Below are 21,856 nucleotides of genomic sequence, written 5' to 3'. Positions count from 1 at the left end.
AGAACCAAGAAGATGAATCCCTGCAGTCACGAAAGCTTTAAATCGAAACTTCACCGTATCCTCCGTTGTCTTTGTTCATCGGTGCTCGCTAACAGCACTTGCCCCAAAATCTGTTAAGGCTTTCTGGGGGATCTTTGTCTTGCGCGTTTATGTGTGCGTCGTACAGGCGGACCTGTGGAGCATGGGTGTTCTGCTCTACGCCCTCCTCTGTGGCTTCCTCCCGTTTGATGATGACAACGTGATGGCATTGTATCGCAAGATCCAGGTGTGTGTGGCTCTCTGACATTTAAGTTTATTTTACTATTTAAATTTTACCAGCGACCCAGCCACAAAAGGTAGCTCAACGGAGTGGCTTACTACGTGGAAATTTATATCAGCCAATCACTATACGCACATTTCTTAATGTGGAGGGAAACAACTGGAGGACCAGAAAAAAAAATGCATACGACCATGGGGAGAACATGCAACTTCCAAATATACAGGTGCCAGGATCGAACCCACGACCTCCTGTATACCAGGTGAGGTAGTTAACATCTCACCATCATGGCGCCCGATAAGAAAACTAAAATATTATCACAGTTGCTGAGCACAGGCCCAAAGGCTCTAAAGGCCAAGTAGCCAGCAACAAACTGCACCATTAAAGTTGTAATAGATAAGAGCTGACACGTTACCAAGGACGCGGGCTTGAAAGGCATCTGTATTTTAAAACATCTGAATAAATCTCTAGTGGTATGAAAATAACGGCGACGACGACGATGATGATGTTTGTTAACGTGAGAAACTTGGTTTCCTTTGTTCAGAGGGGGAAGTACGAGATACCAAAGTGGCTGTCTCGCGAGAGCGTGACACTCCTCGACCAGCTCCTGCAGGTGAGTTGCTCGCTACACTCCTAGACCAACTCCTGCAGGTGAAGGTTTGCGTGAGCTGCTGTGGGATGCCCTTACGGTGTGGCCATGCTCATCGATAATGTGTTAAGTTTAACACACAGGTTTTCGCGACCAGTAATATAATAATTATTATGTATGTTTGAGTTGATAATTGGTTTTTTACCCTTTTATCTGGCAACAAAATTGACACCTTTTTTACGAGGAGTCATGTTTGCATAGACCACAATATTTGCAGTCATAATGCAAACAAAAAACATAACTCTGATAATATATGCACTGTCCTGCATATAGTGCATATATTATCAGAGTTATGTTTTTTGTTTGCATTATGACTGCAGGTATTGTGGTCTATGCAAACATGACTCCTCGTAAAAAAGGTGTCAGTTTTGTTGCCAGATAAAAGGGTAAAAAAACAATCATATTTTTTACTGAAAAATGAGGTACCAATGGTATGTTTGAGTTGGTAACCCGCGGCTTCGTTTGTTAAGTAAGCCAGTAAGCAAGAGTGCCACTGTGTGTGTGTGTGCGTACATGCTTAAATGTATGCACGTGTGTGCGTTGCTGTTTGGGCGGTTGCGCATACATGTGCGTGAGTGTATGAAATTGAGCGCGTGCGTGCATATGAGTGAATGTGAGGTGGGGCGGTGGTTAGTAGATTACGGTACAAACCGGTCTAATATCACTGGTGATTCTGGCAACCTGAGTTTTTCTTTCTCGCCACGGCTAATATTAGTGCTGATTATCTGAACCGCTCTGAAGTTGACTCGGCCTTAAATGATTACCTGTTGCTGTGCGTGTAAATATCAGCATTAAGGAGACAAAAGTGGACGGCTTTGGTGCAGGCCACGTCACCCCTTGTGCGCCGTTCCAGCCTTAGTAGGTACTGGCTGACAGCGCTTGTCCCCCAGCTGTCTGTATGACTACATGTGGGGGATCTTTGTATTTTGCTGTTCCATGTGTGTGATCACATAGGTGGACCCGACGCGTCGCTTGGCCGTGAGACATCTCCTAGGTCACCCTTGGCTGATGAGTGGCTATGGCTGTCCCGTAGAGTGGCACAGCAAGTTCCCGGTAACTCCCGTCCACACACTCTCTCTCGCGCTCTCTCTCTTGCTTCTGATAAGATATTAATTCATTGATCCATCAGGCTATTGACGTCAACTCTCGAATTATGGGAAAGCAGTGCCCTCTACTGTGAGCCATTCACTAACACGGTCGGTCTTGTCCTGCTTTGCCAGAGATCTGGATGGACACTTCGTTTCGTGACGTGACAGTCATATCACGATAAAATTGTGAACATTTTTCATTTTTTAACTGGACAATAACAAAAAAACTCCGTAAACGTAGGAGTTATCTTCGCAGTGGTCCGTTCAAGCGACGTCGCTTCGTTCTCTGTGCCTGTGCCAGCTGCTTCACGTGGACGAGGACTGCGTGACGGAACTCGCCGTCTTCGGAAAGAAGTCCAAGCAGCGGACGGCAGAGCTGGTCTCGGAGGTGCGCCCATCGTGTGACGGTGGCAGTGGTTTAGGCCGAAACATTGGTTCATTGCAAATAATAAATTGTGCACACATTTTGACGCAGGTATCCTAGACCATTGCATGTCCCCAAGCGGCTTACGTTTGGTCGGATAGAGAGGGCTAAACGAGAGGAGATTCGACGATGCGTTGTTGACTGGGACCGGCGGTGTTAAGATTTGTTTCTGTGGAGGAGACTCGTAAAGGACGCTACTGGGCAGTTGGAGGCAACTGCAGAGGAGTGGCGCTTAGGACAATGCAGAGCACCAGGTAGTTAAAACACAGCGGGTGGGGATCACGGGTGGTGCACCGTCCAATCACCTCGGTCAACCCATAACACCTGGGTTTGTCCCGTCACCACATGCCAGTGAGCCTTCAACATTTCATGTGGCCTATGCACAAGTGCACCTAGCCTGGCACAAGAGCTGTGGACACATCACTTCCAATTAGTTGGAAAAATTGCAGCTGTTTATATGTAGGAGGTGTATGTCTTAGTTTTTGCAGTTTCGTTTATGAACAGCACTTGCCTCAACAGTCTGTTAAGGCTATATGGGGGATATTTGGTCTCTGTTGCAGTGGCGCTACGACGAGTTCACAGCCTGCTACCTGCTGCTGCTCGCCAAGAAGGCGCTGGGTCGCCCTGTGCGTCTGTTGCCCCCGGGTGTCACCGCCCCCCGCTCCTGCCCCCGCGTGCGCGTCGCCTCTACGCCACACGCACACGCCAACAAGGTGTGCTCGCACGCACGCCCACGAGCACGCTTGCATGCGCTTGTACGCCCGGTGTGGCGAGATGTTAACCGCCTGGTATACGGGATCGCGTGGGTTTGATCCCGACTGTGACACCTGCTGTATATTTGGAGTTTGCGGTGTCTCACTCCCTGTGGTCGTGTGGATTTTTCTCCGGGCTCTCCGGTTTTTCCCTCCACATTTAGAATCTACATCGTGCGTTTTGAGTATTTGGCTGCTATGCATTTCCACAAGATAAGCTACTTTGTTGAGCTATCAATTGTGGCCAGGTCACTTCTAAAAATAACTATAGAGCTCCGATTAGCACCTCCGATTAGCACGGTTGGCTACGTACGGTGTGACAAAAAGTTCAACATAGATACATAGCTTAGTCGGCCTTATTTGGTAAAATAAAAATTGTTTAGGTCGTTTTGAAAATATTTTTTTAATAGTATGTACTCAAAATACTTGCAAACATGATCTCACACTGGTGCTTATTTCCTTAGATCCTTTCTGTATCATTGCATGTGTGTGTGTGTGGTGCATTATTGATTGTGTGTGCGTGTTGTGCGATGATTATTTTTTAATCCGTTATCGTCATTGTAATAGAACGCTGACACATCAAGCGTATTGAGTGCGCGAGACGTACCGTCATTTCATCGTCATTGTCTTCCTTGTCGTCATCACCGTCATAGTTTTATCGGTCTTTACTGTCCCGCAGTCAAGAAAGGCGCTGGCGTTCATGGCACCACCTGGCGGAGGGGTCGAGGAGCGAGGAGACGATGTGGAGCAGGAGGATGAGGAGGAGGACGCGCCGTACGTGTTTGGCTCCATGGACTTTGACGACACCGACTCTTACTTTGACGACTGCCCCTTCAGAAGGGAGAGGCATTGCTCAGGCCGACCGCCGGTATGGATGTGCGCGTGTGCGCACACGCACACACACACATATTCGCACGCAAACACGCGCACGTATAGAGACAAAGATCTCCCCGAACAGACTGTTGGGGCAAGTGTTGCTAGCAAGTAGCACCTAGGAAGGCCGGCACGGCACACGATGGGATGGGTGGCCAGTACCACCCCCGGCCGTCTTTGTCTCCCCAATGGCGATGTTTACAACACCATGCCAGATACTCATTTGAGTCGACCTACGGAGGCTCAGGGTTGATTCAGAGAATTCTCGCTGGTGTTAGCCGTGAGCGAACTGGGGTCGCCGGGTTTGTGGTAAATCGTGCAAACCACGAAACTGCAACAGATGGATCGGGCAATGCTTTTCAAACTGGGTTTGTCCTCAGCATCATTTAATAATAGGTCCTGCCCTCCCAGTCTTCAACCTGCACCGACCAGTGTGGTGAAGTATGTAAAAAAAAAAACAATGACGGCATGGATTTGTCAAGCCTTCATTTAGATTTCCCATTAACACCTCAGAGCGACCGTTCTCGTTGACCTGTGACCTCCCCCATGCATCCTTCTTAGGCCAAGAAGCCCCGACCCAAATCCGAGACGACGGAGTACGACGTGGCACAACCGCGACAGGCGCGAGCCACCGCCCCGGCAGCGGCGACGAGGCCTGGCGGCAAGGAGAACGTTCCCCACGGCCGCCCTCCCAAACCCAGCACCTCCTCCTCATCGTCATCCTCCTCTACGTCGTCTCTTTCCTCTGCATCATCGCCACTCAAACGCAAAACGCCCGGTGGGAAGGGGAATGCCGCCACTCCGCACTCGACGCCGGCGCAGGCCAGGACGCCCAACACGCTCGTCGCCCTCACGCCGGGTTCCCCGACGTGCCGGACCGGTGCCGTAGCCGAGTCGGACTCGGAGAGGAAAGCGGTGGCGAGGACTCCGGCATGGGTGAAGGAGGTGGTGGCGTCGTGGCAAGCACCGCAGGGTACGAACGCAGCCGACGGCGCCGAGTTGGTGAAGAGTTCGTGGCTGAGCCGTGCTCGTTATGTTGAAAACTCATTTCTTTGAAACTGCTTTTTGCGTTTAGTTTGTTGTCCCTTTCCCGCACCTCCGATTAGCACGGTTGACTGTATGGTGCGAACGAAGTTTAAATTACAAACGTACATATGCGGCACAGCTCTTAGCAAGCGGTGGAAAAGCCGAGCTGACTTGCAGGTAGAGATGGCACTGTGCTACGTGGTGTGCTGGGAAAGCTGGAGACATTTCAGAAAGGCTTGGGCACCTGCTGATTGATTGATAATTATTATATTCTTTGTCATGGTTTGTTCAGGAAAGTCTCTCGGAGGACTCGAGACTTATTTTCAGGTGGTTCCTGCGAAGTCGCCTGGTACACAGGAGGTCCATAGATTCGATCCCGACCCTGATGCCTGCTGTATATTTGGAGTGGAATCAAAGTACATTTAAAGTATTTGGCTGCTTTAAATTTCCACGAGATAAGCCACTTCGTTGAGCTACCATTTGTGGCCAGGTGGCTTCTGAATAAGAGCTAGATAGCTCAGTGAGCCTTACTTGGTAAAATAATAATAATGATTTAAAGCTATCGTGACTGCAGGGATTCATATTCTTGGTTCTTTCGGTAAAGTCACGTAGAAGGGAAACAATAAAATAATAAAAATATAAAAAATACAATTCTCGCGACGTTTCAACTGCAACACAAGCAATCATCATCAGGTGTGAAAAACACAGCAAGCCTCTGCACAGCCACTTTTTTCAAATTTTCTTGCTGTTTTTCACACCTGATGATGATTGCTTGTGTTGCAGTCGAAACGTCGTGATAATTTTTTTGTTTTATATTTTTATTATTTTATTGTTTCCCTTCTACGTGACTTTACCGAAAGAACCAATAATATAAAATAATAATAGTTTTACTTTTTCTCCATCGCGGGTGATGATTGCTACGGTATATTCTAATCGAGTCGTCCGCGGGTTATTTGCTGAATTGAGACCATGCGGTCGAATGACGTCACGGGATCGTTGTCGTCTACACCAGAGGTCGCAATCGGGTACCCGATACCCGTACCCTACCCGATACCCGGCTACCCGTACCCGGCCGGGTACGGGTACCCGTTTGCGACCCTGGTGCGGCTGGGTACGGGTAGGCCGTGAGTCACTGGTGAGTAACCGTTTATCACTCATTTCTCAACGTCTTGTCTCTTCTCACAATTCAAGTTCCTAGAATCAACCCACCCGCGCCTGCAACATGGCTTCATCCCAGAGGTCGCAATCGGGTACCCGATACCCGTACCCTACCCGATACCCGGCCGGGTACGGGTAGCCGGGTATCGGGTAGGGTACGGGTACCCATTTGCGACCCTGGTGCGGCCGGGTACGGGTAAGGAATCAAAACTCGTTTGCGACCTCTGGTCTACGCTGAAGCACGCGGCGCATAGTATTTTTTTATTAGCACATCATCTGTATTCATAGTGGCGGTCACTGTATTAGAAAATACGGTGAGAATAAAACACTTAGATCCCATTTTTTTTATGGCTGGTGCACATTGAGTGATCGCTGTTGGTGATATGCTGGTAGTGATGATAGATTGCATGTATGAACTCATTGCTACTGATGTAGAGAACGGCGTGTACACGCGTTCAAATGTATGCATGTTAAACTTCTTTCGCACCGTATGTAGCCAACCGTGCTAATCGGAGGGGAAGGACAACAAACTAAAGACAAAAAGTAGTTTTAAAAACGACTGTTCTAAACACGTAAGTGATCAGATCCTTCTACATCACGTGGGACGTGTTTAGTAACCATCAGGCATGTGAAGTGCAATGTCTTTATTACTTTAAGAACAGAGAGTAGTGGTAGGCTAGGAAGGAAAAGGAGGTGGGTCTCAAGGCCTGCCGATTTCCCTGCTATGGCACCGGCTTGTCAACGGGTGGCGCCAAAGTTATTTGTAAAATTCAAGCAGTTTAGCAGCTGAGGTCGACGATGAAAACTTAGTGTCAGTTGCATTGTGTGAATATCTCATCGTTTGCAATTCCATGTGTGAACCTGTATACGAGCTAAAGAGTAAGGACCTTTTTTAAAACTTAAAATTGCGGACTGATGAAGCTACCGGCGTTAACAATTTTTAAAGTGGAGGTGGTTCAGGGGTCGTGAGCACAGCTGAGATTCCTGGTTTGAGTCTGGGTTTGAGTCCGGGTTTCATCCGCCCGTGATTTAAGAAGGTTTTCAAGTGTAATGAGTTGATGGTCTTGGCCCCGCTACCAGTTATTGCACGAAATTACTGTATTTAATAATTACGTCGGTATAAAATAAAATGAATAACGACGTTTCGGGCACAACACAAGCGTCCATCATCAGATGATGATGATGGACACTTGTGTTGCGGGGAGATCCAGGCCAGGTTCAGACATCTGAACCTGGCCTGGACCTCGCTGAGGTTGAATCAGGCTTAATACGAGTACCAAGTGCATTGAGTGAACACTCGTATATAAGCAGGCACTGGTAGATTTGTGAGCGTGATACTGGCCGCCTTACCCCCGCACCGTTTGCTGTTGTGGATTTAATAGGTGCTCGCTAATGGCGCTTGCAGAGTCTATTGCAGGGGTGGGAAACCTATTCCCTTTGGGCTGGATAAGGCCCAGGACTTAATTTCACACGGCCCAGGGCCACATGAAGCTTATCACTTCAGAATGGCCAGCGATTGATATAATTATTCATAGCCAGCGAGCGTCTTAGCTGCACTAATCGGCTACTGGAGGGGAATATTTTTGATCTGGCCACACGGTGTTACATCTTAGCGCTCTATCACTTCTGACACTGTAAATGGCCTCAATGCTCAGTTAGCACGCACGTAATTTTTTGCGTTGTCATTGAGTAACACCGGGGTGTTTTTCTCGCCAAAGGTATTGAAAGTTCCAATTCGGACTTCGGTAAAGAAATGGTCGCTCGCCCTTTTGTCCATGGGACTAAACGCGTAACATTTTTTGCCGTTTCAGGACAGGGGGATTCGTCTCCGCTTGTGTCCAGGCGTGGTGACCCCCAGTGTGAGCGGCTGCGCCTGGCCCCACAGTTGAGTCCAGATCGCAAGTGAGTGTGCCCCCCCCTCAACGCATGTGGTACCAACACAGTAGCAGGAGTACCACCGCTACAAAAACAAGAACAAGCTGGCCGACGCATGACATTTTCTCCCATTTTAAATTTCTTGTGGTTTCTTGAGCTATTAGCTGGGACGTTAATTGCCTATGTGGCTGGTGCCTTCTACTACAATGGCCCCTCTTGCTCTTCCCCCCTTGGCCACTTGGCCAGTGACGATTCTCTATTCTGCTGCATCTGCACGTTTTCCGCTTGTTGCGGAGTTTCACCGTTTAAATCCAGCGGCCGCCCTGATTACCTCGGATTAGCGCAGTTAGCTACGTATGGTGTGAAAGAAGTTCAGCATACATACATGACTGCAGGTGTGTTATCCGTGATAATACCAAGCCTACGCGCCGTCTGCTTCACTGAACTTTAAATGTCCCGCAAGAGTTGGCCATCGCGTGCCGGCGTCAGGGTTCAAATTTGACAAATTAAAAATGATTCGCAAATTAATCAGTTGGGATTACACGGAGCTATCATCGCCCCCCTAGTGGCAGACTGACGCCCCAGGTCACTAACAAATGAGATGCATCTTGGTCTGTTGGGTTCTCACCTGGTTAAGCAAAACAAACTTGAAACTTTGCACACCCGCGCGTGGAATATGAATTTTATTCATTTTCTAGGAAATGTGCGTCTCGACTCACTACTGGAGGGGGTCCTGTATTGCGATGTTTGGCCAATTCCATTGTAGAGACAGAAGGGCCCGTACATCAACTTGCGTCCACTATTTAGCCACGGAGAGCCAATTGGGAACTGGTCGTCATCATTTTATTTATATTGCACAATTCATAATGCAGGTCTCGGTGCGTAACCCCCAGCTATACATTTGCAAACGGATGTTATGAACCGGCGACATTATTTACGCGAGCGAAATGCATTAAGTTTAAGACCTCGACAAGTAATTATCATAAAGCAAATTAATGCAGAGCGAAGAAAAGAGATTGCGTTCAAAGTATTTCATAAGAGTAAAAGTAATTATCTCATTCCTACACCCCGTCTGCCATGGGGAATAGGCTCGCACTCGGGATGTTGTAGGTTCAAACCCCTATTGTGAGTCAATTTGACCCATCGTCCCAAAGGGATCGATATAATCAGTAACACTTGGCGCTGAAGTTCACAGTGATTGTTCAATGGATAGGCTTGCCTCCCCCATAGGAATGTAATTTCCACCGCTGGCTCGGGATTGTAAACAGATATGGCCACTTCAAAAGGAAACCATTTACATTTTTGTTACCACTTTTTAACACACGTTGAACGCATTAATGTATTAACTTTGTTCGTCTGTAACTTTTTTAACGATGATCCAATATGAACAAAACCATAGTATGAAGTTGTTTCGCTATTATCGACTTCCACGATTGAAAACCGGACAAATTTATAAAAGGCTTTCCCAAAAGTCCGAAAAGCGAGAGTGCGCTTCCACCTCCCCTCCCGATGCCCTCATGACCTGCCGAGTCCTTTCGCGTTAGCTGGGTAAGCCACGGTGATTGCAAGAGTCACACCGATGGGCACTCTTTAAGCCGCTCTGCCCCCCAACCTCTGGAACTCCCTTGCCAGGCAACTGCGCCTGGTCCCATCTCTCTGCTTTCAAGTCAAAACCTCCCTCGTCAACTCCCGTGCCTTTGGAACCCGCTCCTCCCCACCCCCAACCCCCTTAGTCGCTTACTCATTTATTTAGAATACATTTAGATGTTTCGCTTTGTTGTCCTTCCCCTGCACCTCTTACGGTCACAGTTGGCTACGTACGGTGTGAAAGAAGACCAACTATTTTACATGCTTAATTTGAAGCTTTCGTGACTGCAGGAATTACCGTACCACACGTCGCCCTACTCATTGACATGCTAATTTTTCCTCTGCCCCCTCCCTCTCTCCGACCCCGCCTCCCCCCTCTCTCTATTTAAGGCCCCGTCACAGAGACGATCTCTCTCTTTGTGCCGATGTGTGTTCTTTCTCTGTGTATCTTTGTGATATCTGTCTGCTTATATGTCTGTCTATAGTTTTATGGTTAGATTTTTGTTGCTATTTCTTTCTTTTATACCTAATGATGATTGCTTGTGCTGCAATCGAAACGTCGTAGTATGCTATTATTTAATTTATTATTTTATCTTTATACGTGATTTTACCGAAAGAACCAAAGAGTATTTTACATGCTTTCTCTCCCTCCGCAACGCTTGCGTTCGTCCCGTTCCCTCCTGTTCCCGTTTGTAATCCTGCACTCTTTTAAGATGTTTGTTACAGTTATGGGCACGTTACAAATGCACGTTGTACTTACGTATGTATGTACGATGACCTTATTTCGCACCGTACGTAGCCAGCCATGGTAATCGGATGTGCGGGGGAAGGACAACAAACTAAACACAAAAATCAGTTATAAAGAAATTAATTTTCAATCTAGACGATTTAAAAGTGCACAGCTCCAGTGGCTAATATCGTAAGGAAGAGCGTTCCAGACGGCCGCAGAAATGCACCAGAAAGCGCGCGATGCGATGACCGTCTTTGTCCGATGGTTCGCCAAAAGCCGCCGCTGGGAGAATGACCGGAGTTTGTGTGTTGGTTCATGCTCCTTGACGAGATTCGCAAGCTATTGTGTGGTTCATTTGTGGCAAGCACGTTGTGTGTAACGAGCGTGGTTTCTGATTGACAACTACTCGTGGAACACCGTTCATATGCGGTAGAGTCCTTGGGCACGCAGCAAATATTTGACCTGTTGGTACCACGTGAGGTGGCAAAAATGTACCAACATCTTTAAGTCGCGAATGAAAGTGAATTATTGGTCAGCAGATTCGGGTCTTCGGGGTCCGACACTGAACGTGGCTTTGCCGCCGCCGCCAACTGTGGAGGAGTCGTAGCGAGCGGCGGCGGTGCCGCCGGTGGCTCCAAGACGCGGCGCGGGGGGAAGGTGTTCGGGAGCCTGGAGCGCGGCATCGACCGCGTGCTGGCGGCGCTGACACCCAGCAAGCGGCGCGGCTCGGCGCGGGACCTTCCCCGGCGCACGCGGGTGAGACGAGAGGCGAGACGGCGGAGAGACGCGCATCGGCATGCCTCGCCCTTTGTACGTAGCCAGCCGTGCTAATCGGAGGTGCGGGGGAAGGACCACAAGCTAAACGCAAAAAACTGTTCTAATAAAGAATGAGTTTTCAATCTAGATGATTTAAAAGTGCATCGCTCCAGTGGCTTACTAATATCGGAAGGGAGGGCGTTCCAGACGACCGCAGAAGCGCATCTGAACAAGTGTGATATGGTGACCGTCTTTGTTTGATGGTCAGCCAAAAGCCAATGCTGGGGGAAACGGAGTTCGCGTGATGATGTGATGATGGTTTATGTTCCTTTGGTTGCTTTTCCCTATTTGGGCCCAACCAGCACGAGGCGATCGCAGTGCCGCTGGAGTTTTTCCCACCGGCTCTTTGCTGTGCCGAGTTGGAACCAAACCGTGATACGCTGACCTCACAAGTCATCTGAATCTGGCTGGGGGCCAAGCAGGGCCAGAATGTGGGGCTAATCACAATCAGAATATTTGTTCATACTGGAGGAAACCGATGAGATGTAAAGCTTTTTTTTTACAAATGTCCAATAATGATAAATTCATCCCATGTGACTTGAGTGAGTATCTTGAGTACAAAGAATCACTGCGTCATCAACACGCGACTCGACTCGTTCATTCACGTGCTGATTAGTGCTCGCCAACATTCTCTGCAGACTATTGTTTTCGTTTGTTATGTGCAAAAGAGTGTGTGTGTATATATGTGTTCCTCTGTGGGGAGCAGTGGTGTAGCGGTGGTCTAGCAGTTAGCGCGCTGCGCTACGAACCCGTCGACCCGAGTTCAATTCCCGCTCGCACTCAAAATCGGTGACGATTATCTGAACCTGGTATGGGCCTCCCCGAGGTCGACTCAGCCTCAAATGAGTACCTGGTGCGGTGTGTAAACATCACCACTGGGGAGATAAAGGCAGTCAGGCGTGGTGCTGGTCACCCACAAACCTCGTGCGCCATGCCGGCCTTCACAGGTGCTCGCTAACAACACTTGCCTCAACAGTCTATTAAAAGCACAATGGGGGATTTTTGCTCTTTTTGACCTCTGGATTCACTGGTTGACCTTCACATATGATTGTGCCATCATGAATTCTAGACCTTTTACAAGCCGCTCTGCTTCGCTGTGTGTGTGCCCCCATGTGTGCGTGTGTGTGCATGCATGCACACGTATGCGCCAGCATGTGTGTGTATGTGTGCACATGCATGCATGTGTTTGCGTGTGCACTAGAGGCAGGGTGCTGGCTACCTACCACCTCGTGTACCGTGTTGGCCTTCATACGTGCTACTCGCGAACAGCACCTGCCCCAAACTGCCTTTATGGGCTACACGGGGGATCTTTGTCTTTGTGCGCAAAAGCTTGTGGACACCATAGGAGTGTGTGCGCATCTGCAGATGTATGTGCACTTGCATGTGTGTGTATGTGTGTGTCCGTGCGTGTACATGGTACTGGCCACCTACCACCGCACGTGCCGTGCGGAGTTCACAGGTGCTAGCTTACAGCACTTGCCCCTACAACGTATGTCGGTTATCCAGGCGTATTTGTCTTTGTCTTTTGTACGTGTGCCTGTGTGTGTGACGCATCAATTATGCGTCCAAGAAGGCATGAAAGATTCCCATCAAGGGCTCACATTTTCCGAACTATCTTTCTCTGAAACAAACCATAAATACCATCTCTGAAGTATTATTTGCGGGAGCGAGGGAGGGGGGAGGCTTCGAGAGCTTAGAGATAGATCTTTTACATTTCATTACACCGCTTCGGAGCCCCATTTTTTTTATATGAAAGCACAAGGAGATGAAACTGGCCAAAATAAAATAATAAAAAGAAATAGACCGCACACATATATATGCTTACTTATCTGAAGGCGAAAAGATACAATACATACCGTCTAGCTACCAACTAGATTTCAATCTCTTTTGCCGGGTTATTAGTCAATAAGAGGGGCAGGGAGTGGGAGTTTGCATTTAGAGTAGAGCGGCGGGGCGAGAGATGTGAAATAAGGGCAGGTCATCGCCTGAGCGGGGGTGGGGGTGTGTGGCCCCAACTAAATCCCCCACCCCCTCCTCCTCTCCACCCCCATCCACCCTCCTCCTTTGCTGTCCCCTCGCTGCTAGGGGTTTTAGCTGGCCCAGGGTCTCGCTCCTCCACTCTTGGTCTGTCGAAGTCACCCCTCAATTATTGTAACCACAGCCACTGGCAAAGTGTCCCCTATTTGTTGTTTTGTCCTCGCATCTCGTCTTTGCTCTTCCTCTCCATTTTCCTCTAAATTTCTGTTTAAAAAATTCGAAATGGGATGTGTCCCTCCTCACTCTCCGCATCACGTGGCCATACCATCTTGGTCTTGCTCCGCTCGCTTCTTACACAACACTTTGTACCCCAACTCGTTTTATGATGTCCTTAATTCTTCCCTTATCTCTCCGCCCGCATCCTGGCAATGATGGCGATGATGATGTTGTCACGGTTGGGGGTGACTGCCTCTGCATTGGAGGGTTACAAGGGGTCATGTTGCGCTTTCGTTCCATCTCTGCGCTCAGCCGTGCGTGCCGCCTCTAAATATACTTTCCTTTTATTTAAATCACGCACGGGCACCCACTGATATTCGTTCTCAACCAGAGGAGGCATAGCTGCGTTTTTTGTACAGCGTCTCCTAGAAATACTGGGATGAAGGCTAAACCAGCGGACCTCTGTTTTTGTTGTGTGTGTGTATATATATACATGAGTGTACGTGTGCGATAGAGTGGCAAAGAGCAGAACTGGTCCTGGATCTCGCCTAGATCAACTGAGCCTTTCATGATGCGTGGCGCCATGTGTAAACATCAGACACAAATTAGTACCTGGTGCAGTGTGTAAACGCCACTGAGGAGACAAAGGCGTCCGGGCGTGGTGCTGGCCACCCACTCCCTCGTGTGCCGTGCCGGCCGCCATAGGTGCTGCTCGCAAACAGCCCTTGCCCCTACAATCTGTGAAGGCTATACAGGGGATCTTTGTGCCAACCCTGTGTTCTCCCCCTCCTCCCACACTCTGCTCCGCGTGGCTTGTTGGCAGTACCACTACAACGTGACTCCCACGGGGAGCCTCAGTGCCGAGCAGGTGCTCGCAGAGTTGGTGCGGGTCTTGCCGCAGAAGCACATCGACTTCCAGCAGAAGGGGTGAGGCCAACTCGCCCCATACTTCATCGCCCTCCTGCCTAATGATGCTTTGTTTGCGGTTGTTTTTTTTTGTGTGTGCGGATTTTTATTTGCTTTATCGCCGTACTGTTGTCTGATTTTATTTGTTATTGCGTTTGTCATTTTGGTGACTCCAGGTCACTCTTGCAGTCGAGTCTGTGCTGGTCTCTTTTGTTCTCGACTGGTTAAGCGAAATAAACCTGAACCTACAACTTGAACCGGCGCCAACTCATAGGCCGGCAGCTGGCATGTCACTCGACACCACAGCCCAATGCGATTCATTTAAACGAGGCAAACACTGGGTCAGCTTCATCAGCAGGGAGTGGCTTAAACTAAAACTATTTAAACAATTTTTATGTTATCAGGTAAGGCCCACCGAGCTATGTAGCTCTTTTTCAGAAGCTACCTGGCCACAAATGGTAGCTCAACGAAGTGGCTTACCACGTGGAGATGTATAGCAGCCAAATGCTCTAAATGCACGTCGATTCTAAACATGGTGGGGAAAACTAGAGGACCTGGAGAAAAATACACACGACCACGGGGAGAACATGCAAGCTCCAAATATATAGGCATCAGGGTCGGGATGGAACCCACGACCTGCATACCAGGAGAGAGAGCGAGTTAAGAACTCGCTACCGGGGCGCCCAACATTAATAGGATGCAATTTTCTGCCACTCCCTGACGATGGCTCCTCTTATTTACCAAAAAAAAACGCGCCTATGATAGAACATATGCAGCACTTGCGGCAAACACTTTGAGGGTTCGTCTTGTGAGCAGAAAACCGAGCGTTAAAAATTGAATTAATTGTGCAATGCCACTGTTCCTACCGGCAACAAAATATAGGATAATGTTTAATGAGTTCCGGCAGGCTTTACGGATAACAGGAGGGTCACTATATTATTATGCGGGCGGGGGGGGGGGGGCGTCCGCAACGTTGTTTACGTATTACCCACAATGCACTGGGGGACCACGTAATTATTTTGTTCAGGGTAATCGCTTCGCTGACCTCGGCGGTTAATGTATTTGTTGCCCTCTGACGGGTGGGTGGGTGGGGCGAGAGAGCGAGTGAGGTGTTGGGGGTGGGTGGGTGGGTGGGGGGTGTAGAGGGGTAGGGGTGCATGCTGTTCACCAGCTGGTGAGCGTGTCTGGCCACGTACGCGTTGTTGTCTCTGCGTGCGTGCGGGACCCGGTGGGGGAATGATAGCGTAGTAGTTAGAGCGGGGGTGAGGATTTGGCCTACGACAACAGTTCATAATATTTTTTCAGAATGTGTATTTATTCTGGAGGAATCCGATGATCTGTGAAGCTCTTTTTCACATTTGTCCAAATTTCGCACGGCACGTGGCCTACGTGAGGCCCACCGTTTCGAAACGGGCCCCAAACTAGATTTATTTATCCATCCACTGCATGCGTCTTAGCAGCACTAATGGGTGGTTGTAGAGCGCAATATTTTCCTTCTGCATTGCCCAGTGTTGACAACGTAGCTCCACAGCAGCCTACAACAACTGCAGGTTTGACGCATGGTGGTCACACATTCAAGCACTTGGGCACATTCTGGGTGATTTTGTTGTAGCGTCATGCTTTATATCTGAAATTTATCTTTAGAATATATACATAAAATATATTGTAATTAAGCGTGAATTACAAATGTTTAGTCATTTTTGAGTTATGCCTGTGCACTCCCGGCAATGCAGTCCGCTCAATATTTGTTTGTACTAATTTTTGCAATGGAGGAACTTGAAAACACCAAGACGTATTTATCTGTTATGATAATCATAATGTGTTCGGCTAATGATGTCTCACATTCTCATATGCTCCCACGCACACACATTAACTCACACACATTAACTCGCACAAACACACTCCCTCGCACACTCTTGCACACATCCGCACACACACCCGCGCACACACACACCTGCACACTCTCGCACATACACTCTGGCACACTCTCGCACGCACCCGCACATACACTGTCGTGCGCACACTCGCACGCATGCAACGTAGGTACACCCTCAAGTGCCAGACGCAGTCGGACTTTGGCAAGATCACGATGCAGTTCGAGTTGGAGGTTTGCTCGCTGCTCAAGCCCGAGGGCGTGGGCATCAGGCGGCAGAGGCTCAAGGGAGACGCGTGGGTCTACAAGCGGCTCGTGGAGGACGTCCTCGCCTCTGCCAAGCTGTCCTAGCTCGGCGTGTCGCCCCCTCTCGCCGCCGTGTAATTCCTCTCAAACTTCCGTTTCCTCGCGTTCCTCCCATTTCTACGCCAGTAACGCCCCTTACCAAACTCCTTTTCTCTTCTGCTCCCTCTAACCTTGAAATACCACCGTCCCTCTCGCCCCTCTATTGTACGTATGTATGTTGAACTTCTTCCGCACCGTAAGTAGCCGACCGTGCTAATCGGAGGTGCTCCCTCTCCCAGTGTAACCCAAGAACTCCGCTCCCTTGCCCTTCTGTTTTTCCTTTTTAACGTTATAACACGCGGGTTTTGAAACTATAGCCTGCGACTTTGTCATACGGTCTGCTGGGCCAGATTGGGCCCACCACTGCAGAGCGCCCCACAAACAATAACCATTCGGGAATGCGAGAAACTTAGCTGCACTAATGTATGTACGTTGAGCTTCTTTCGCACCGTATGTAGTCAGCTCATCGGAGGTGCGGGGGGAAGGGCAACAAACTAAACAAGAAGCAGTTCAAAATAAATACGTTTTCAATCTAGATGACTTAAAAGTGCATGGCTCCAGCGCTTTCCTAATAACGGAAGCAAGAGCGTTCCAGACGGCCGCAGAAGCGCATCTGAAAGCGCGCGATGCGGTGACCGTCTTTGGTTCGATGGTTTATGCTCCTTGGCTACATCAGCAAGGTATTAAAAAGTACTAATCGGGTACTAGAGGGGAAATATTTTTGACCTGGCAACAACACTTTGTAATCTTAGCTCATCCAGTGAATTCTGTCACTGCAAAAGTCTCTTTTTTCTCGGTCGGCACTCACGTCGCTATTTTTCCCGTCTCTATTGGACAACGCTGATGTCTTGGCGTCAACGGGGTGTGGCTCGCAATAGGGATTGAAAGTCCCATTGGGCCTCGGGAAGGGAAATGTGGCCCCACCCCCTGTGGTAACGACGACCCCGATCCTGTTCCCGCTCTGTCCCTCCGTGTCGTCGTGTAACACTACCGCTGCTGCCACTCACCTGTACGTCGGCTAAATAGGGACACATCCCTATAAACACGTAGCCCGCCCGCGTGCGTGTGTGTGAGTGTGTGTGCTCGCAGCCTGCTGGAACTAATCCACGTATTTTTAAAGCTGCAATTGTTTAAAGCTGCACGTGTTCAGCTAAAGCTTTGGTTGTGGTCGGTAAGGAATGTCTGATTTGTTGGTGCTGACTCTGCGTGTGCGTTACGGTGAGGTATGATTAACAATGCATGCTTCCTTTGCTTTGGCAAGGGTTTTATATTATTAAGAAAACGAGTCAGTCGAATTTAGCAAACGTCTGTGAGATGGATTTCGGTGATCCTAATGAGCTAAGGGTTCAGTGTCATATGAGACGAGGCATCTGTATTAGATGAGACGAAGGTTCTTCATTAAATTATGCTCGAGTTCTCTATCGGACGAGACGAGGTGTCTGTATTGAATGGGCCAAAAGGCGTCCTCTGCTGGATCTGAAATAATCCAATTGACCACTTTTCAAGTATCAATGCAATGTCACATTTTCAGTCAAGTTAGAGGGTCTTGGGCTGTCTAGTGGCCTGGTCACAATACATTTACCAAGTTTTGCGTCTTAATATTTAAAAGGAGTACGGTTAAATAATAATAAATATGCATTGCCAGAATTTGAGTCTATATAGCATCGCATTTTGTGCTGAACACGCTACGAATGTAGACAGCACTTGGGGGACAAAATAAATAAGGAAATATACCGAAACACAACGCGCGGTGGGTAGATTAAGCAGCAGTGTGACCGCCGAATTGCAATAGCGCATAACGTAAAAGCGCGTCGCTTGTCTGTGCAAATACTGCCCCTGGACCGTGCTTGCTTGGTTGTGGCGATCGTTGTTGCGCTGACGTCGTTTGTTAGAGGCATTTTCGCTCGTGGGACGAGGTGGGGTAAGAAGATGGGAACATTTTAAGCGTGGCATTTTTGCATGAATTTCCATTCGAAGCCATACGTAATTTTGCCCATCTTACTGAAAATATATTCTCGTCACGTTTTGTTCTCAGCACCATTTGCCATTTGTTTACACGGGCAAACGCGAACTGAGATTTGCTCGCTCTGCTGACGAGAGCAAAAAATTTCGAAACTGGCCCACAGTTTTTCTTGTTTTTACGCGGAGAGAGATAATGTCGTAATTCTATTCTCTAAGCATAACACTCCCATTTCATCGCGGAGCCGATCGCTGCTCATGTTCTCAATCTGTCCGCCACTGAAACTAATTTTTGATACCAATCCGGCAGCATTTGCCCCGAGGCTTCTCTGCTCTTGGAATATGATTAAATGTATGATGAAATTCATAGGAATCTTGAGCCATCCGAAAAAAAAGCCTTTATTATCACATTTTTTCGCACATTATTATTCAACCTAACTTGATCGCTGCCTTGTTACTTGGTAATGTGTACGTCTGGTGGGACGATGGATTGTTGGCAGGAGTTGGAGCAAGTTGTAATGCATGCTGGAAAGGGTGGATTGTTGAAAACAGCTGTTGAGTGGGTTCGCGAACGATGTCATTCAGGAAATCAGTAGGTTGCTTAAATGGTTTGCTGAGTAAATGTGGTGAAAGTGAATGTGGCTTCCGTTGGGTTGAAATCAAGGCTGGGTCTAATCTGGAATAGCGACCTGAAAAAAGATGTCCACACCTTGCACACCGCATCCAGGATGCCTCTCTGGATGACTACCCATCTCGGCACGTGTCACCCTCCAGTCGACCAACGGCCGGGGACATATTCAGAGAAATGAATTCCTGCTGAGTTGGTATTAATTCTCGATTTGAAGTTTTCGTGACTTGCAAGGATCCATACTTTTAGTTTTTTTCGGTAAAGTCACGTAGGTATAAAATAAAATAAATTTAAATGAAAACAATTAAATTAAAATGAAAACAACTAAATTAAATTTAGTTTTCATTTTATTTTTTACCTACGTGACTTTACCCAAAAAACCCAAAAAGTACGAGTTGCTATTTTTGCGATTGCTCTATATAACAACTCGCCTATGTGTTTTCAGGTTGTGCCGTGCGTTGTACGGCACGATGTCCGACGTTTCGCTCCACGTGCCAGGAGAGCTTCTTCGGGGAACTGGATTTAACGTGCGGCTTGCCAGCACGTGGAGCTGAAACGTCGGACATCGTGCCCAACAACACGCGGTACAATGCGAGAGCACGCCGGACAGCTACTTGCCCACGATAAAAAAAAAATCATAGCGTGCCACAATGTTCGTATCTGCCTCGCTTGCCGCACCAAAACGCCTGAATGCGTGATGAGGTTTTCCGCTTGTGCGATGGCATCAGCAGAGTGCTGGCTGCCTGATGAATGTGCAGGATGCTCTGGCCCGTTTCTCTTGTTTTCCCCGCTTATGTTTGGTTTATTCTTTAAAGGTCAACGGTTCCATTTCCCCCCTTTCTCACGAGTCGTTTAATTTAGCCGACGATTTTCACGCCGCATTATCCCTGTGTTGGTCTTACCTTAATTGCGCCCGCGACTGTTTTGTCTTCTTGAGTGTTTTTTTAAAGTGTGAATTATTCATTGCTACATTCTATGTGCGTGTTTGTGTGTGCGTGCGCGTGTGCTACTTATTCAGACTGCCACGTACAGCTGTGAGATGCTAGTGGGGGGGGGGGGGGGGGAGTCGTTGCATCGTCTTTAGCGCACTGCTCAAGAAACCCGGCAACTCGAGTTCGATCCCTGGCCAAGTGGTATCTGAACCTGTCCTGGCCCTCTCTTAGGTTGACTCAACCTTAACATGAGCACAGTATGCCGTGTGAGCATTAGCACTTGGTAAACATAGGTGGTTGCGTGTATTCTGCGCAAGGCCTTAATGTGCTCATTCACAGCACATGCTTCTGCACCCTGTATGACTATGGCTAATCATTGGTATTTGTGTATGGCGACTGGTGTCACGGCATACTTCACCGCATTTGCCCAAGTGCAGGTTCGCGACGGGTTCGTCCGAGAACCAGCTGAGATATCCCTTGCCACCGATGTTAGCCGTGCCAAAGGAGATGCACCACAAACTGTCGCTGATTAAATAAAGACCAGTTTAAATGCACATTCAGGTCAGTACAATGAATACAAACGCCTTGTAAATATCCTGAGCCATGCCGTGTCTAATGCTGGATGGAACCTCGGTGTAACACTACTGCATGCGATTGCCAGCATACTTGATATGTGTCCCAATACTTGGTCATTACTGAACGGGTTGGCGTCTGTATTTTAATTGCTGTTGTGATTTAAATGTTTCATTTGCACACACTGAAAAAAATAAATGATTTTGTGGGCTTACAATTTACTGCCTCGGGTTTAGCGGTTCTGCTGTACGGCTGTGATGTGTTTCTGGATTGCACCGCGCATTTTGCACGTTGTCCGACGTTTTGCTCCACGTTTTCGGAGCTTCTCCAGCAACTGGCCAAGCAAGGTTTAAGTGAATATTCAGTAACCTGAAGCTCTAAACTAAACTATTTTAATTTTGATTTAAAGCTTTCGTGACTGCAGGGATTCATATTCTTGGTTCTTTCGGTAAAGTCACATAGAAGGGAAATAATAAAATAAAATAATAAATATTTTTATTATTTCCCTTCTACGTGACTTTACCGAAAGAACCAAGAATATTTTAATTTTACTACGTAAGGCCCACTGAGCTATATAGCTCTTTTCAGAAGCGACCAGAAAAGCTAGCCCAATGAAGTGACTTATGTGTAAATGTCAAGCAAACAAATACTCTAAACGCATGTTTCTAAATGTGGAGGGAAAAACCGGAGGACCCGGAGAAAAAAAATCCACACGACCACGGGGAGAGAGAGACACGCAAACTGCAAATATACAGCAGCAGGCGTCAGGGTCGGGATCGAACCCACGACCTCCTGCATACCAGGCGAGGTAGTGAACATCTAGCCACTGTGATGATGCTGAGAGAGAGACACGCAAACTGCAAATATACAGCAGCAGCAGGCGCCAGGGTCGGGATCGAACCCACGACCTCCTGCATACCAGGCGAGGTAGTGAACATCTAGCCACTGTGATGATGCTGAGAGAGAGACACGCAAACTCCAAATATACAGCAGCAGCAGGCGCCAGGGTCGGGATCGAACCCACGACCTCCTGCATACCAGGCGAGGTAGTGAACATCTCCTAGCCACTGATGATGCTGAGAGAGAGACACGCAAACTCCAAATATACAGCAGCAGCAGGCGCCAGGGTCGGGATCGAACCCACGACCTCCTGCATACCAGGCGAGGTAGTGAACATCTAGCCACTGTGATGATGCTGAGAGAGAGACACGCA

The 21,856-nt window shown here is 48.2% G+C and overlaps 1 protein-coding gene across 5 annotated transcripts in view; it reads left to right on the top strand.

Annotated features, from left to right (window-relative positions):
* LOC133354409 (maternal embryonic leucine zipper kinase-like) overlaps positions 1 to 20,845 on the top strand; it is a 28,856-nt gene extending 8,011 nt beyond the window's left edge. For 3 of the 5 annotated variants that reach the window (XM_061571217.1, XM_061571218.1, XM_061571219.1), the window contains 11 exons: positions 167 to 265; positions 801 to 869; positions 1,860 to 1,958; positions 2,295 to 2,381; positions 2,978 to 3,130; positions 3,849 to 4,037; positions 4,604 to 5,015; positions 8,038 to 8,128; positions 10,955 to 11,174; positions 14,251 to 14,354; positions 16,377 to 20,845. In XM_061571217.1, coding sequence (XP_061427201.1) covers positions 167 to 265; positions 801 to 869; positions 1,860 to 1,958; positions 2,295 to 2,381; positions 2,978 to 3,130; positions 3,849 to 4,037; positions 4,604 to 5,015; positions 8,038 to 8,128; positions 10,955 to 11,174; positions 14,251 to 14,354; positions 16,377 to 16,557 — 1,704 coding nt within the window. In that variant the 3' untranslated portion in view covers positions 16,558 to 20,845. The remainder of the gene's footprint in view (positions 1 to 166; positions 266 to 800; positions 870 to 1,859; positions 1,959 to 2,294; positions 2,382 to 2,977; positions 3,131 to 3,848; positions 4,038 to 4,603; positions 5,016 to 8,037; positions 8,129 to 10,954; positions 11,175 to 14,250; positions 14,355 to 16,376) is intronic. The other 2 variants (XM_061571220.1, XM_061571221.1) reach the window with 2 other exon arrangements.
* The last annotated feature ends 1,011 nt before the right edge of the window (positions 20,846 to 21,856 follow it).

The sequence above is a fragment of the Lethenteron reissneri genome, chromosome 47, assembly GCF_015708825.2.
Source record: "Lethenteron reissneri isolate LAM-NWPU_2019-01 chromosome 47, ASM1570882v1, whole genome shotgun sequence".
NCBI lineage: Eukaryota > Metazoa > Chordata > Hyperoartia > Petromyzontiformes > Petromyzontidae > Lethenteron > Lethenteron reissneri.
Note: the sequence above shows the minus strand (reverse complement) of the source record. Positions and strands in the feature narration are given on the sequence as shown.